The 17,500-nt window shown below is 39.5% G+C and overlaps 1 protein-coding gene across 2 annotated transcripts in view; it reads right to left on the reverse strand.

The window, feature by feature from the left end:
• Positions 1 to 5,588: 5,588 nt before the first annotated feature.
• LOC137992548 (multivesicular body subunit 12B-like) overlaps positions 5,589 to 17,500 on the reverse strand; it is a 64,951-nt gene continuing 53,039 nt past the window's right edge. Inside the window, exons 5-9 of one of the 2 annotated variants that reach the window (XM_068837926.1) lie at positions 16,344 to 16,463; positions 15,935 to 16,041; positions 15,273 to 15,334; positions 12,131 to 12,181; positions 5,589 to 7,762 (exon numbers count right to left, since the gene is read on the reverse strand). In XM_068837926.1, the coding sequence (XP_068694027.1) occupies positions 7,718 to 7,762; positions 12,131 to 12,181; positions 15,273 to 15,334; positions 15,935 to 16,041; positions 16,344 to 16,463 (385 nt within the window). In that variant the 3' untranslated portion in view covers positions 5,589 to 7,717. The remainder of the gene's footprint in view (positions 7,763 to 12,130; positions 12,182 to 15,272; positions 15,335 to 15,934; positions 16,042 to 16,343; positions 16,464 to 17,500) is intronic. The other variant, XM_068837927.1, reaches the window with a different exon arrangement.

The following is a 17,500-nucleotide window of genomic DNA, read 5'->3' on the forward strand; positions in this document are numbered from 1 at the left end:
TACCGTGTAAATCGGCCCTAACGGAGCTCCGTGCAATCCTCTTGTTATGCATCGTGCCCTTCTTGAGTGCAGAGTGGACGAGTTCTGGTAATGCTGCTGCAAATGTATAGGGCTAAATAAGCATCTTTGATAACCTGAATTAGCACCTTGTTGGAAAGTGCCTGTCGACATCGGTCAATAACTTTAGAGATGTGAACGATCGAAGTGGTACATCAGAATGAGAGGTGGATAAACGCAATAACTGAGTAAGCCTTAGGCCCGTGAACAATTGTACCGGTTCAATGATGCCAGTGACAATAAAATTAACCATCACGATCACGATCATGATCACGATCACAATCCATCCTTTATTCCCTTGATGTTATTTTTCTGGTTCACGTCGTACACCCTCTAGTCTCTCCTTCGCAGCCGTTCTTTGTGCGGTCACGCAACGCTCCTCCCCACACAAACATGTTTGGGAGGAGCGTTGCGTGACCAAAAGAACGGCTGCGAAGGAAATTATTGTTGGTTTTCACTCACGTGATCAACAGCCATGTTTTTCAACGAAAACAAAAGAAAACGTTTGCATAATAATATAGTTCAATTCCCAGAGGATTGGGTCGGGACACAAAGATGGCCACCGTTTCTTTGTTTAGGGGCACTGACATGGTGGCTGTGACGTCATTTGAAAACCTAGAATACACCCTTTGCCTGGAAGCATTCATTTATGCTAATCAAAAAGAAGCTCAAAGGTTCATCGAGTGGCAAATTCAGTCCTTCTAGTATCTTGATTACTCTTTAGCCACTACTGAAGATTCTCGCTAAACAGTGAAAGGCCACTGCCACCAATTTACGGTTTAAGAGCCAAGTAATTAAATCGCGTGCAAAATATAATAGGGCGGGAATGGGGATTGAGACACCTACTTTAGAAATAGCATCACCAGCACACAGTTGTTGCATATTTGACGAGTTGATCTGCTGTTAAAAACAAATATTTCAGTTCAAGGAAGTACCTAAAAGAATTCTTTTTATTTCAATGTTTTCAATATGTTCCCAAAGTGGTTAATGGACTTAGAATCCCTTTATCCTTTTGCTAAGAAATAATAGCCCGCGTAGCTGGCGGTTTGTTGGCGCGAGAGGCACAAGCCGCGCGAAGAATGCGGATGGGATAGCACATTCGTCGCTGGTTAATTTGCCTCTCGCCGCTTTCCTTGAAATTCTTTAACATTGTGAAGTTGGTATCCCTCCCTCTTGACAGAAAAGAATCGTTGAATCACCTGGATACGGTTTGATTGATATAGTTACACAAGCGTACAAAGAAAGATGAGATCACCTTATTGCGATTGCTAGTTACGGACATATGATCAGTGTTTAAAGGAAAATCAAACGTCGGCTGCCACTCAAACATTCTTGGATTTCACATTACGTCACGGCCGCCATGTTGGTGTCCCCAAACAATGAAATGGAGGCCATGTTGGTGTCCCGATCCAATCCTCCGGGAATTGAAAGCTATTATTATGCTAACGTCTTCATTTGTTTTCGTTGAAAAACATGGCTGTTGATTACGTGAGTTAAACCCAAGAATTTTCATGTGAGGCCTCATGGCAAACTGGTTGCAGTCAGCGGTAGATGACCTTGATCAAAAGGACTCTTTCATACCCAGGTCACCCACGGGTAAATTCAGCCGGCATTTGAATCAAGATACGGTAATTACCTTTGCCCACTAACGACAAGAGTAAAGCGCTGGCAGTTTTCTCTGTCGGAATGACTTGGTGAGCAGTTAGATGAAAGACAACAGTAATAATATCCAGCATCACTGTACTGCAAGTCTGATACCGTCAAGATGTAAGACTCGTCATCTCCATTTTGCTTAATAGACCATTTTACAGTTGTAGCTAAGTTACCTGGCCTAAGAATGGAAGCGAGGCTGCCGGTGACCCTGTTTTGATACAAACCTCCGTGCTTTTGTAATGTTAATATGGACTAATTGGAATTACAACAACACAATTTACATGATAAAAGCAGTGGGGGCTGTATCAATGCAAGGTCACCGGCAGCCTCGCAGCCATTCATAGGCTAGGTCGCTCAGCAAAAAACTGTAAAATGGCCTATTCCGTACTTTTCATCTGATCCATCTGTTCGAGAAGACAGTGAAAGGAGATTAAAAAGCACTCTTTTGAAGACTTGCTTCATGGAAATTAGTGAGTAGGTCGAGTTAAGGTGCACGCTGGAAGCTTGGAAATCAGTGAAAAAAACTGAGTATTGCTAAAACTTCTGCGCAAAGACATTGGTGGCGATATCGATAAGGCTGACAATAGCAACCGTGTTGATTGAAGTTACAAGTGACCTCGGACATTCACTTCAGTTTTAATTTTTTTCATAGCGAGCCCAAGTCGAAATTTCATCATAGACTGGATCCTTCCAGAGAATGAGAGCTAAGGTTTTGGGCTTCCTTTACAACGAAGTTTTGCCGATTGGCCTATGATCTATAATCCCATGCGACAGAACATATAATGTCCTATTACCACTTGGTTTATTAACTAGTGTAATGAATAAACATCACCCTTACTTATGCACTTAGAAGGTTCCATGGAGTCCTTCCTAAATGCTTCCCCTTGCCATTGCACTTCCAATGGAAATCCTCCAGCTCTGCACTCAAATGACACTTGTTGTCCCTTTTTTTTGTGAACATTGCGTTCCACCATTGGTTTATCAATCCACGGAGCAACTAGCAAATTAATCAAAACTATAAGCACTTATGAGACTTCTATTTGATTAAAAGTAAATTAATTTTGGTTTTCCATAGCAAAGCAAGCATAAAAACAAGCACCACACGAGAAGTCAATGGCGTTTTGATCATTCGTATCTAAGCACTTTCGCTTAGAACAATAAAGAACAACAAGTTAAGTGAATTCGTCCTTGTCACACGGCGGCCATATTGTCCCGGGAGAACAAAAAAGCTTCGTTTTACCACGCCAAGCCTCACCCCCATGGTTTCCTCTGTGAGGCTTGGCGTGGTAAAACGGTCATCGCGGTCATTACAGCACCTTTATTACCTTACCAATTTGGGATTTCGCTTAAACGAGCAGTTCCATATTTAATTAAGAATTGAAATGTTTGCTATCCTTTGCACCACTTATGATTTTTGATTGGTGATATTTTCACATGTCGATTTTAGTAAAAACTTAATTTTTCGAAGAGAATTTAATGCAGGAGTTTTGTAATTATTTTAGAGAACCAATTAAAGCTGGATAAATAAAAACATCTCAGTATGTATAAAATAAACAAATTACAGCATGGAAAGCGCTTTGCACGGGACTTTCACACTCGTTGGTTTTCGTATCAGAAATCTCATTCGTTTGCTGCGCTCACTCGTTCGATTTCCGATACTTCACCAACTCGTGTGAAAATCCTGTACGACCGCGCTTTCCATGAAGTAATCTCTATATACTAATTATATCCGTTGAAGGAAAGATAGAATTATCGCATAAGTTATAAAGATAATGAGATGAGAAATAAAACTGAGGGCTGGAGATTCATATTCTAATCATCTCATCTATTAGCATATTCATATCATCACAACAGCCTTATTCTAAACATTTGCCGATGTAATAGAAAAACTAATATCCAGTATCAACGCAGTTAGTTTTAATAGCTCTTATCTGCTGGTTAGTAATGTGGATCGACCTGAGCACTTTTGGAACTTCCAGTGTGCAGAGTCTGCACTACTCACAGATCAGCGCCTAAAATGATTTCACAGTCTTGAGTTACGCGCTCGGATTAGCATGTGGACTCCGAGGTTCGTATGCTCCATTTATCGTCTAGTTTTACTTTGCATATACACGTGGCCATTGGTGACTGTTTAGGCTTAAGGAGGCTCGAAAGGGTTTCAACACTTAGAAGACTTTCTGTTTAGATCGAATAACGCTACAACACTGTATCACGTAACAGCAATGTTTTGGTACCATATGAAACACCGATTGTTTCCAAACAAAATGTGATCATTATTGTGATGAAATAGGTTACCTTGGCAATGGGAAAGCCAGTAAAAACACCCTGTATTTTGGATTTAGTTGCTCATATCTCAAAAACGAACTCGGTGACCCCCATTTTTTATTGCTGAAAAGTGATTGGAAGGCCACGATGAAACTTTCTGAATAAACAAGACAGAAGGTTTTAAAACTTTGCAAAAACTTTCACCATGTCCTTCTGATTACACTTCAGAAATAAAAAACCGGGGTCACCGAATTCGTTTTTGAGATATAAGCAACTAAAGACAAAATATAGGGCTTTTTTACAAGGCTTGCCCGTTGCCACGGTGACATATTACGTCAAAATAATGACTGTATCTCTATCACAATATTGCCAATACATTATACAACGTTGTGGTCCCGACCCTTCTAATAAGAGCTTCACTTGGAAACGTTAAAACTGGTTCGAGCCTCCTTAATATTTTGATAGTTGGGAAGTTTGGTAACAAGGGAAGGGTCACAGCTTTTTCAAACCCTTCGAGTTAGTAGGAAAAGGGAGGGTCATGAAAAAAATAGACATCGATGAACAATTAAGGATGGAACGTCTTTAAACTTCTTCTTATGGAAGTCACTGGACTTGTAGCAATATCAGGAGATTTCTAATATCGCAATAATACTTACATGTGATAACACTGATAGTGAAGCCATGCTTCCTTGGGTAAGGGTCACCAACTGCAAAAGCGTGACATTCATACCCTCCCAGCGGTCCGAATTGACTGTCATAATCCCTTGTAACATTTTTAATGAACATTGTAACAAAAAGCTTCTTCAATTGCTTTCCACCAGCAAAAACAGTTCACATGCAAATTGCAGCGAAGTATTGGACTTCCGTCGTCGGAAATTAGATTAGCGCTCCAGGATGGGCTCCTGATTAGGGTTACCGCAGTGGAGATATCTCTCGGTATCCACCACATCGACTGCGACAGAATCCTCGAACCCGTTAAATTTCGGTTCAGTTCTTTAATTCTCTAATCTACTTTAACATGTTTTTACACGAAAAATTCGCTGTTGTCCCCGCACAAAACATTTACCATTATCACTCTCATTATCGTTATCGTTACGTTTACCGTTACCGTCATCGTGATCATCATCGCCATTGTTATTTTTTTATCATTACTTTCCTGTGATTCTCTCCAGTTCTCTAATGTTCTTCTGGGCCCGGTTGTTCGAAAGCCGATTAACTTAATCCAGGATTAGCGTAAACTTTGGTTTGCCTTTTTAACTTTTGGGTGAAAGCTTCTTTTGGTTATTTTTTGGTTTTCAAGCTTGACTTCGTCTAATGTAAAATTTTGCCAAATATCAGCGTTGTACAGCATTTGGGAGTAGAGAAATAACCTTTTTGGTTAATTTTTAATCTGGGATTAGCGTTAATCAGCTTTCGAACAACCGGGCCCTGGAGTTTTTCAGTTGTGTCTCAGCAGCTTCTCGCAGCTGCTGCAATATGCATGTGAGCATTACAAAAGAGCGTTCTCCGATCTCTTCAATCTCCTTGGTAAAAGCTTATTCGTATAACAGACCTGCTTTTTTCTAATATTAAGGACGGGTTAGGGACCGTTAAAAAAAACAACAAAAGCAAATGAAGAGAGAAGAGTAACATGCGTTGCAACTCATGATGCATAAAATAGCGTTCCCTTGTTTATATAAAATGTTTCAAAGCGTAAGCTATATTGGCCCCCTAGCAGAAAGTTCTTTTTTTTTTAATTACGCGGGCATTACCATTGCAAAATATGATCTAGCACCCAAAGCATGTGGGATTAATATGCGGGCAAAGACAATGCTTGTCAGCATTTCAATCCCATAATGTTTTGCAATAATCCATTTTTATCAACTGTGAAAATTGCTATTACATTATATTAGCTTCAAAAATGCCAGTGTAATTAACAAAATATTTTTTTTACGAATTCGAAAAACTTTCGAAACATCAACATTGCTCCTTCATTTAAAAAAGTACACGGTTCCTTTGTTACCGTTTTATAGTTGTTCTTTTCTTTTGCACACTTTCATTGCGCCCATCAAAAACCCTGAGAGACCAGAAATCCAAAAATAAGATGCACGTTGTGTATGTGAAATGTCACGAAGTGTCCCCTTATCCTCTGCCGAAATTTATACATCACTTGTCTCCAGAAAGTGAAGTGAAGTGTCCATCAAAACGTTACTCCCCAAGTAAACGTGTCGAGTAAAGGACACCCCTAAACCCAATCTTCTGTACTGTTGTTGTAAATAGGGAGCTGGACTTCAGTAACGTTTATGTTGAGCCTGCATCTTCGTAGCAACTGTATGTAGAAGTGGAAAGAACAGCTCTTTAAAACTACTAAGACAAAACATTGATATTAGAGCCGTTGTTATCGAGTCAACTCCTGACATTCTGCGGGATAAGGTTTTTGCTGACACTTTCACCATTTGCAATTCTTTGCAAGGGAGAATCTTCGCTTGCTTCAATAAAGGGACTCTCGCAGTTTTTACAGCCATCTGTCTGCAAAAACTGTGTCACTAATTGCGATATTTTTCTTTAATTTATCTTCGAAAAATATCGAACTTGTTTCAAATTATCATTCCATTATTACGCCATTTTACAATATTTGGTGAAGAGGACGAGCAAAATATGAGACAGTAATACACTGTAGTGTCCCGGTTTGACCCAGACTTAGAACTGAACAAATATGGACGGAACGGTAGTTTTTAAATAAAAGAAATAGGCCATTCCCGAGTTCATGTCTGCCTCCTCTTCAAAGCGAGTCTAAGTGCGAAGTTTTTCTTATGAAACCCTTTTCATTCATATGTAAAGTAGAAGTAATTACCATCACAAAAACTTCGCACTTAGACCCGCTTTGAAGAGGAGGCAGACATGAACTCGGAAATGGCCCATTGTTTTCAACACGATACAAAGCCCGAGAATTTAGTTTGTCATCTCGTGTCACTCTTCATTCCGTTTATCCAATCAACATCATAAGGGACATTGAATGATTTCGTCATTCGCCGCGCTTTATTAGATTCTCAGTCAACTTATGCAGGAAGAAGCCAAAATATAGGAAAATCGCGTAATAATTAAATAATTAATCCCTTATTGAAAGGCTAAACATAAAATAAGTGCAGACATTTTTCTCGTTGCTCGTGTGTTCCTCTCCTCTTTGGGATTCGGAAAAATACTACGCAACTCGCAAATACCCATGCGTATTACATGTTAAACCATTCAATACGGTGTGTGCAGTGAATTACACAATATTAGTTGTGGTTACAGCGGCCCTTTTATCCATAGGTAAATAAACTTTGCCCATGGCCAAGGACGTTTTTGTGTGTAACTGTTTTCCCTAGACCGAAACTGCCCCTAGGGTTCTTTACATGGATACATCAAAAAGAACAAAAGAACTTCCTCTGACAGTCCCTGAAAGGAAAAGTACGGTTTACTTGCTCCCTGAGGTGGCTTGGCCAATCATAAAGCAGAACGTAGCTAATACACGAAGATCCAAAATTGCATTGGTTATACCTTTTATTTTACCGTGAGGGGAGTCTTTTACTGTGTAACCGCATCCCCAAGGTTAACATGAAACCTGAGCTGAACCAAACCCAAGCCATTGACCCACCGGAGAGCCCTAAACCCAAGGTGTGTCTAACCACAACTATTTATTTTGACATGGATATGGACAGAAACCCATCCTTATGGGTTTCTGATATGGATTAATACTGTATTAACAACTCTTCTGTCTCAGTCATCTGGATGTCACTCCTTGCTCAATGCTAAAGGCGTAATCATACTATGAGAAAAAAAAGTAAAGAAAACAAACATCATTCATCAGAGCAAAACTCGACGGAAACGCGCACTCATCTCCGTCATTGCCCGCTGCTGTTCTTGAAGCCTGCATGTTATGCCGCTTACTGAAACATATAACACTACAAATAGCATCCACCAAAATCACCTTTCCCTTTGCGATGAAATTACAAGAAAATAAACGTATTTGTTATTTAGGAAACAAAGAAAAACAAAGAAAATATTCAGAAACGTGAGAGTGGACTCGAAGACATATATTTTGCTTTATGCTACCGCCAATTGTCACTAGGATAACGAGCTAAGGAAGCTGTCAAAAATGCCAAATTTTGAAAGTATTAAAGCGGACCGACGTACTCAACTCAATCACCGAAACCGTTTTGAAATCGGTGTTTTCACCTGACTGGTGCACTGATCTATGGACAAACACCAAACCGTTGTTACCTTCAGAAATGAATGTCTATCTCTCGGAGGGGTACTTCCTATTAATGGGCTAGTGGGGATGTACCGCTGGATGGGGTCGCATTTTCACGAATGGATTGACTATAATGGGGTTGCATTTTCAACAGAGTTACTACAATGGGGTCGCACACTGTCGGGATTTTGGGGGTAAGAAAATTTTGGCTAGATTCGCTGTAAAAAAAAAGTTGTTACAAAAAGAACTGTAGCACTGTTGATTTAATGTCCGTTTTGAAATTACAATTAAAAGGCTTTATGTAAGGTTTATGAATAAACAGAAAGCGACTAAGTTGGGGTCACTAAAATTACATTTACCCAAAAGTAAGATGGGGTCCACCCTGCTAGCAGAGCCTTTCTTTTGCTTGCTCGATTTTGGCGTTCTCGAGAAAGGCTCTGCGTTAATCGAGTAAGATCTTTATTGAATATGTGCTGCATGTTGCCAGGATACAGTCTCGAATCCAAGCCTAATATTCCAGATCTCGCCGCCATCTTGGTTTTTCATAGTACAGCGGGCTCAATTATAACCATCGGTTTTGTCAATAAACGGACGCTCGCACTGGAAAAACCGGTTTGACGAGAGAAAACAAGATTGACTAGTCCAGAAGTTCGGGCTGCGGCGGCTTGTTTCCCGCGTGATTAGCCTGAGTGCATTTAGCCAATCAGATCACGCATTTCGACAAGTACTCATTTGAAAACAAAAACAAACGACCGCAATGACTTTGGGGTGAATGTGGACCCTCAAGAACCCTGAAATCGTAGTGCATTGTGTATGGTATAATATATATACTTTGTATTTAGGCAAGCCTAAGAGTCCAGCTCCTCGATTATTTATTCATTTATTTACTTATGTTTTGCTTTGAGATATTTTTATATCCAGTCTGCTAACCGTACGACCAGTCTAGCCTGCTCATTATTATAGCTAAGTCTATTTTCCCGTGCTCTTTCTTGCGCTTTTCGCCATTTTTCGTCAGCATTATTTAGCCTGTTTTCTCCTCGCGTGTTTGTTCTTTCTTCCGCTGTTCGGCAATAAAATTTAGTCTTGTTATTCGGGGTCTCTCTCTCTCCCTTCCTCTTCTTTCCTCGTTGTACTACATGAACATATTTAAAAAAAAAAATGGCTTGTTTTTTATTTTGGGTTTTCCTCAAAATTCTCGCTTGTTTTAGTAAAACAGTACGCTGGCCATGCAACTTCCCGCTGCAAAAACGCCAGAAAATGCAATTTTCCGAAAAAAAAAAAAAAAAAAAGGATTTCTGAAAAGTTGAACGTTCGGACGGAAGGACGGTGGTACAATGACGCCATTACCCAAACCTTTACTACATCTTCTAAACAATGGTGCTCCGCGCGCGCCTTCTGCGCTATCATACACGGTATAGGAAGTTTTCAACCAACCTCTAGGGACACCAATAACAATAGAGAAATGTACGACTTCTGGTGGACGAACAAAAGAAGCTAATGAGAGATCTTTTGCTTTCGTCCACCAGCATGGCGGCGATGACGTCACGTGAAAACCTCCTATACATCGTACACAACTCCACCGTAACACACGGAAATCAAATGAGAACTGTGAAGAAGTCGTGGATACATTGCTTACAAAATGGGAGTTCTGTTGCCATCAGTTGCTTTCTGATCTTGTTAGGAATCAATGACTGACTTCGTGTTTGATTTTTATCTGAAAAGAATGCGTTATCTTTGGCAGGCTACACCAGGTCATTTTCAAATACCTGAAGGGTCCTCAACTCTGTTAAAAGCTACGAATGCCTCAGTTTGCGATAAGTAAAAACAAAGATTGTTTCCAAAACTTTTCAACCTTTCACGAAATTTGGAACGGATCACGAAACATGCTGTATTTAGTTGTATCTTATAGATGCAAATGAGCCAGGTGAAGATAATCGCCAACCGGTGTTTTCGGCTCTTTTAGACTTTTTGGAGGTTGTTAAAAGCCTATTCATGAAAGTACCAGAGGGTAAACATTTCGCTAGGAAAAAAGAAATTGACCTCTTCAGCCTGTACGGTTTGTTTTCCTCATTTCAGACCACGTGATTTTACTCTAGAGAACCGTTTCTTTCAACTGTCGTCTTATGCACGCGCTCCTTTACGAATAACTTATGAAAAAACAAAAGAAGAATTCCCTCGAGAACATCACGTGGTCTCCAATGGGAAAACATGCAATCTAAAGAGGTCAATTCGTGTTTGATTCTTATCGTAAAGGAATGCTTTAGTTAGAGGTTGACTAGGAATAGAGTTATTTTCACAGAGTTATGACATTAGAGTTAGAGTTAAGTTTCCAATATCCCGAATTCAAGATTTTGGAAGCCAACATCCTGAATTCAAGATTTTGGAAATTCAAGACTTTGGAAGGCCTAAATCCTGAATCCAGAAATACAAAAAGTATCCTAAACATGCATAAAAACTAACCTTATGCCTAATTAGGCCTAAACAAAAGCTTTTAGGCGTACATTGTAAGGTTAATAATGTTAGCTTAGTAAAATATATTCTATACACAAGGCTAAAAGTTAAAAAATTAAAATATTCAAACCAAACGTTTTCGGCTGTTTGCCATCATCAGGCAAACCCTCATCGCCATCAGCAGGCTAACCCTAACCCTGATGATGGCAAACAGCCGAAAACGTTTGGTTTGAATATTTTAATTTTTTAACTTTTAGCCTTGTATATAGAATATTGTAAGGTTAGTTTTTATTAATGTTGGCTTCCAAAATCTTGATTTCAGGATTTTGGTTTCCAAAATATTGAATTCAGGATTTTGGAAACTTAACTCTAACTCTACGACGTAACTCTATGAAAATAACTCTAAAAATAGCTGTTCCCCTTTAGCTACACTGTTTAACTACAACAAGGTGATACCGAAAACAACTGGTTATTTCTCAACTATGTAAACACAACTATCGAGAGCTTTTAACCCCGTCTTTTACATTTAAGCACCTTTAGTTTTTAAATGTGTCACAAGTATACCTTATAGGTATTGAATATAACCAACAGAATGATGAAATAATAATAAACTAAAAGAGCAGTAGTTTGCTTTAGGTGAACACAGTTGTCACTGTCCACGGCAATCTCAAGGCGTGCTCCTTTATTAATAGGGACTTTAAGATCTACGACGCGGTGGTCGACGAGAACGCCACGAAACAACAATATCATTGGTTAAAAGAGGAAAAATAATCGTGCTGCACGTGCGGCACGCATTTTAACACATAAACGTGCGGTTCTCTGCACAACAACGACGTAAAATCACCAAATTTGAGGTTTTGACGACAACGTGAGCGTTCAAATGTGAATCTTGCGTTCTCTATTTTTGCTCTGAAACCGCTCGTACCAATTTATTTTTAGGATACTTCGGCCACATTGTAAGACGCGAACGAGATGGCCAAACCGCGACAAACTTGCGACAGTGCAACGTTATATTTTGAGGTGACGTTTTCGTCGACGTCGGCGTCGTAGATCTTAAACTCCCTAATGCATTCATTTTTAACACACACAGCACAGTGACACATTAAGCCTTCCATTGAACAATGGCTCGGTAACACGAGCCAACTGCAACGACTATCAATCCAGTCGGAACAAACGAAGAAAAGTCGAAGAATATTTCAACGTATTACGTTGCGGCATTACTTAGGAAAGTGAAACGTCGGAAAATCGATATTGATCGTTGCCATATCGATTTAAATTCAACTGAGTGACAAATTGGCATGTCTTGAAAAAATCGATATTGGTCGTTGACTTATCGAATAGTTTACATCTGAGTGAGTGACAAATTTGCATATTCTGACCCCTAACGATAGTCGTTGATATATTGTACGCTTCGCGTATCCACGACTAAGAAGCTGACGTGACATGTTTGGATTTCCCACAACAATAAGGTCCACAAACAACTGGACCTACCTTGGAGTTAATGTCACTAACTGATAAACTTTGCATATTCGGCAACGTAGGCTAAAGAAAACAACAAAACCTACGTTAGTTTGAAGATTACTCACTTTCTCAGATACATGCAGTAACCACCGTACGGGAGAGGCAACCGAGAGGTACATGTATGATTATTTTAATAACAGGTGGCGATAGACTGTACCAGCTACGAGGGCTGTAACGCTTTCTGTTCCTGTGCATTCTGCTTTTATTCCTTCTTCTTTGTTTGTTTGTTTTTTGTTTTTTAATTATTACTACGTAAACGACTCGTGGGAGGCGCGGTGGCCTCATGGTTAGTGCTCTCGACTCCCGATCGAGTGGTCCGGGTTCGGGTCCCGGCCAGGGACATTGTGTTGTGTTCTTGGGCAAGACATTTTACTCTCACGGTGCCTCTCTCCACGCCGGGGGTATGGACTGCGATGGACTGGCATCCCATCCAGGGGGGGTAGAAATACTCTTAGTCACTTCATGCTACAGTAACCGGAGATAAGCGCCGTCTGATAGGCCTTCTAGGCTCGTAGCAGACTTTACTTTTACCTTACATAAACGACTCTAGATAACTTCCCTCCAGGGGAAAAACCAAACACATGTACGAAGAGTCTGAATTGAACTTATTGGGGAGATGGCTCTTGTGATAAATTTAAAAAAAGGGAAAGGAAAGGAAAGTTAAGTGTCTAGTCGTTCTGGCGCTGGAGCATTATTGGGGACACTGTAAAACTGAATATATAATTTGTTATTAACTGGTAGCCTATGAATCATCCTCGGATGATCCGATGACGCCCTGTTCTTAAGCGCCGGGGAACCCCGTGGCTAACCAATAACCTCACTGATTGCTCTGTTGCCAGCAGGGTTGTCATGATGGTGCAGTGGTTAGCACACCCGACTAGAAACTAGGGGGATGCGGGTTCGATTCCCACTCACGGCATAATATGTTTTTCATTCAAAATGGATCAGTTAATAGTTCCCTGTCGCTATTTCCACACTCAGTTGGAATTCTCTTGAGCAAGTTGGTATGGACCATGTCTGCTCAACTGTGCTCTGTCAATCAAGGTGGAATGAAAAATAATTGAATGCTATGGGCAATCTCAACCTCAAGCTGAGTGGAATTTTCTTGAGCAAGTTTCCAAACATGTTTGGAACTTACAAGACGCGAAGAAACCGTTTCAAATTAAATGGAAAATAGCAACAGCAACATTAGCAAGAAATGTAGTCTTTGTCTGAATGAAAAGTTCATAATCATATGTAAGAAAGAACTGTGTAGCCTTAACAGAAGAAACGAATTACATGTAGCAAGTTGATGCCCCCACAGAAACCGATATGTACTCCGGAACTTTAGAGTAATGTAAATTTAAAATACCGACATATAATCCCCTTATATCACGTTTTGTTTATACCTAGCAGCTCCTTAAATGTAACGCATTTAGTCTATAGCAACCATTCAAATTTCCGTATTTAACTGCCAGTTTTCCAATTTCAACAGTTCAGTCGTTAAAATTGGTACTTGTACCATACGAAACAGTTTTGTAGCATTAAAACGATGGTTACTCGTGAAACCTAAACTTCTGTGAAGTCATAGTTATTGCTCCTCAATCGAATGAGTTGAGCGCTCTGCGAAATACGTTCTACACAAAAAACAATTATATATCTTATATATTATTACATAAAATTATATTATATAATTATTATATTATTAACTTCTTACTAACCGAGTGCGAGGGCCGTACTGGGGAATATTGGTCCGAGGTCGTGGCAGTACGGACCGAGCGCAGCGAGGTCCGTACAAAAACGACCGAGGGCCAACATTCCCCAGTACGGCTCGAGCTAGCTCGGTTAGTAAGTAGTTTATTATATGGCTTTTTAATTACCTTTTGCTTTGTTTTTGCAAGCCCGTAATCGGCCCGTGGGCATTACGGGAAAATAATGCCCTACAATTCAGTCACAATTAGCCAATCAGAGCGCGCGTTATATCGGCTACAAACACAAGCCATATAATAAATAATTATATTATATAATTATTATATAAATTATATATATCAAGTCAAATGTTGGTTTTTGAGGAGAGTGGAAACCGGAGTACCCGGAGAAAACCACTCGTTGCAGAGTATAGAAACAACAAACTCAACCCACATATGACGAATATGTGGAATCGGACCCGGGCCACATTGGTGGGAGGCGAGTGTTCTCGCCTCCTGCGCCATCCCTGCACCCCCAAACTGGTTTAGATAATGAAAGAAAACCCCGACAGGGAAACCATGTAATGACGAACTTCACTACAAAAGGACGCGATTTCTTGCCTAGAATTTTTAATTAATCAATGTGCTGGAGATGCTGCATAACATTCTGACATAGATGATGATGATGATAATTATGATGAAGGTTCTGACAATAATAATAATAATAATAGTAAAAACTAATTAAAGTGACCACACCCCATAAGGGTTTTCAAGAGTCCCCGAGGCAAATATCAACGATACAGCAAAACAAAACAACTTCAATGAATCCCACAATTATTTTACGTAATAATTAAATGGTAAAATCCAGATCCCAAGGCACCAGTAAGCGAAGTTGCCTCTGTAGGTTATTGAAATGATCGGCGTACAAACAGAAAAACCGTACAGGGTTTAACCAAAGGCTCAAGTACTAGAGCAGATAAACTTTGGTTCAATTGAGTTGAAAATTTTATTTTTTGAGACTGGAGTCGCCACAGTCATTTCAAAGCTGCTAAGGACAAGTTCGTCTACTGACCCCTTTTGTGTTCATACAGCAGGGGAACAGTGGAAAGGTTTAGCAACACATGTATCTTTTCCCCATCATCCTAATAAATGAATAGTACTGGTATCCAGTAAATAATAGGTGTAATCAGAGTTCTCCTTATCAGGCGGTAACCGGTAAAATTTACCGCTTGTAAGAGCACTTATTACCGCATGCAAACACTCAGAAGTCGCTTATCCTTTGCAGAACGTCCAACATTAACCAATTGCTTTACTGGTTTGAAAAGGTGCCATACCTGTTGCGATGAAAACTAGGGAGAACCCTGACGGTGTTCGTCAACACTTTCTTTTACATTTCTTGGCTAAAATTAATGTTAGATTTTGAAAATGGTATTACTGGAACTCACCCCTGACTTTTTCCATAAAATTTCAAACTTAGAATTAACTTCAAAAGGAAGGCCTTCAATAGCTGTGGACAAAAGTACATGTACAATTAACAAAATCACAAAGTTACGTAAAACTGGCATGCAGTACACTGAAGAATAAAATAAGTAATTCAAATTAATTGTTAAGAACGTAAGATGACGGAATTACAAACAGTCAGCAAAACTCTCACTTATGACATAACGAATGATATAGAGAATATTACATGGCCATGCAGAGATGGGAATTAAGCTTCTCTTCAAGTGTTGAAAATATTTCAATAGTTCGATGCACTCAATCGGGAAATATTTTCAACACAAGAAGGGATATTTCGTACCTCCAAGCAGTCATGTAATTTTCTGTTTCTTATTTAAACACCAATGAAATACCAAACCATTTCACTTTAAGTTAACATATTTGTGGTCCTAACGTAGAACGGCACGTTTTATTATGTAACCATAGCAACAGTGATCTTTTCATGTGTAAAGAAAACAAAGTTATTTTCACACAGGCCTATGCACCACAGCTGCAGCATATGAACCAGCGGTATTCAATGGGGGTGTTTTCAAGGTAGATACATGTAACAATTCCACAAGGCCCATGCATGACTTGAACATTTACAAACACAACATAAAAGTACGTGTACCTGAACTTGCCCTAGGTTTACCAAGGTTTATCAGTGAATGTGAAGAATATGGAGCCTGCTGCTGGGGCTGTTGCCAGGGTCCAGCTGGTGTTGGTAACTGTCCATACCTGCAATCCAAAAAGTACAAAAAAAAACTGTCAAAGATCAATTTCACATTGATTGCGTTTACTACAACGTAGGTCTTAATAAAAGGTTAACATGATGACATAAATAAAAGCTTGGACATCCAAGTTTTTGGTCTTCAAATTATAGTGTAGGTTCACTTGCTGAAAAGGCCACTCCTCAACAAATTTGCGGTTGAAGCTACAGTGTACATGTAGACTAAAAGACGAAGCAATTTCCTCAATTAGTAAGTTATTATTATCATTGATTTTTGTTATTTCGTACGACGATAATTTTATATATATACCATTGCTGTCCAGTTGGAGCACTTGAGGGCATTTGGGTCTGCCCTGCCTTAGCAGGTGTGGGTTGAGCTCTAAAAATGGGTGCCACTTTGTAACAAAAGGACAGGTTATTGACCTCATTCCTGAAAAAGAAAGAATGAATCACGACTTATTGTTTTGTAAACAGACAATTATACATGGCATCTGACAGGATGCGGCGATGCGGATCCGCATAATTCACTGAAATCCGCATCTTCCGCATAATTCCGATATTTTCCGCAAAAAACAGAAGAAATACCTGATATTAGTGATAAAGCAGCTCCTTAACATCCTCAAAAACATAAAAGCCGAAGAAATTGACTGTTTTGAAACGCTTATTTTCCTGAACATTGAAGAAAACACACCATTTCGTTCGCAAGATGAAAGTTCGTAAGAAAGATCATAGGCAGTTTCCGCGAATTTTTTCGCCAATGAGCCTGGACACTAGTTTTTGTTCCTACAATGCTTTGCCTTGGACGAGAAACAGTTACACTTCAGCAAATGACGTGACTGATAAGAAACTAAGGGCGCGTTCGATTGACCGTATTCGGGAACAGGATTACATGGAATACAAGTTAGAAATCCTTCGTTTTTACGGAGATTCACATTAAAAATGTCAAACACCTGCTAAAATGCTATATTAAACATATCTTTATTATCCTTGTTGCTTCAAAACGCCAGAAATACCGTTTTGAATTCATCCCTTCACGTATTCGTATTCCGGAATACGGTGAATCAAACGCACCCTAAGTCAATGATCGAGGGAATGGATCGCGCTCCAAAGGTATTACAATTTTGCTCCATTATCTCTAAATTGAAACAAAATTCATGACGAGAAACAAAATAATTTTTTATCGCTTTATTTATTTTACCCAAAGTTGCGGCAAAATCCCAACTGCTAACCCTTTTATTTCAACGGTGAAAGCTGGTCGCAAATGGGTGACTACTCCATGTATTTTAATCACAAAGGGCAAAAATTCAGTCACAAATCCGATTGTATTGGTTGCAATTTCGATTACGGATTTACCGTAAGCATGTAAATACATTGGACGGGCCTAATTATTAGTTTTATTACTTGTTTAAATTTCCGCATAATCCGGTCTAATTTCCGCATAATCAACGCATGTTTCCGCATAATATG

Source organism: Montipora foliosa, chromosome 2 (assembly GCF_036669935.1).
Source record: "Montipora foliosa isolate CH-2021 chromosome 2, ASM3666993v2, whole genome shotgun sequence".
NCBI lineage: Eukaryota > Metazoa > Cnidaria > Anthozoa > Scleractinia > Acroporidae > Montipora > Montipora foliosa.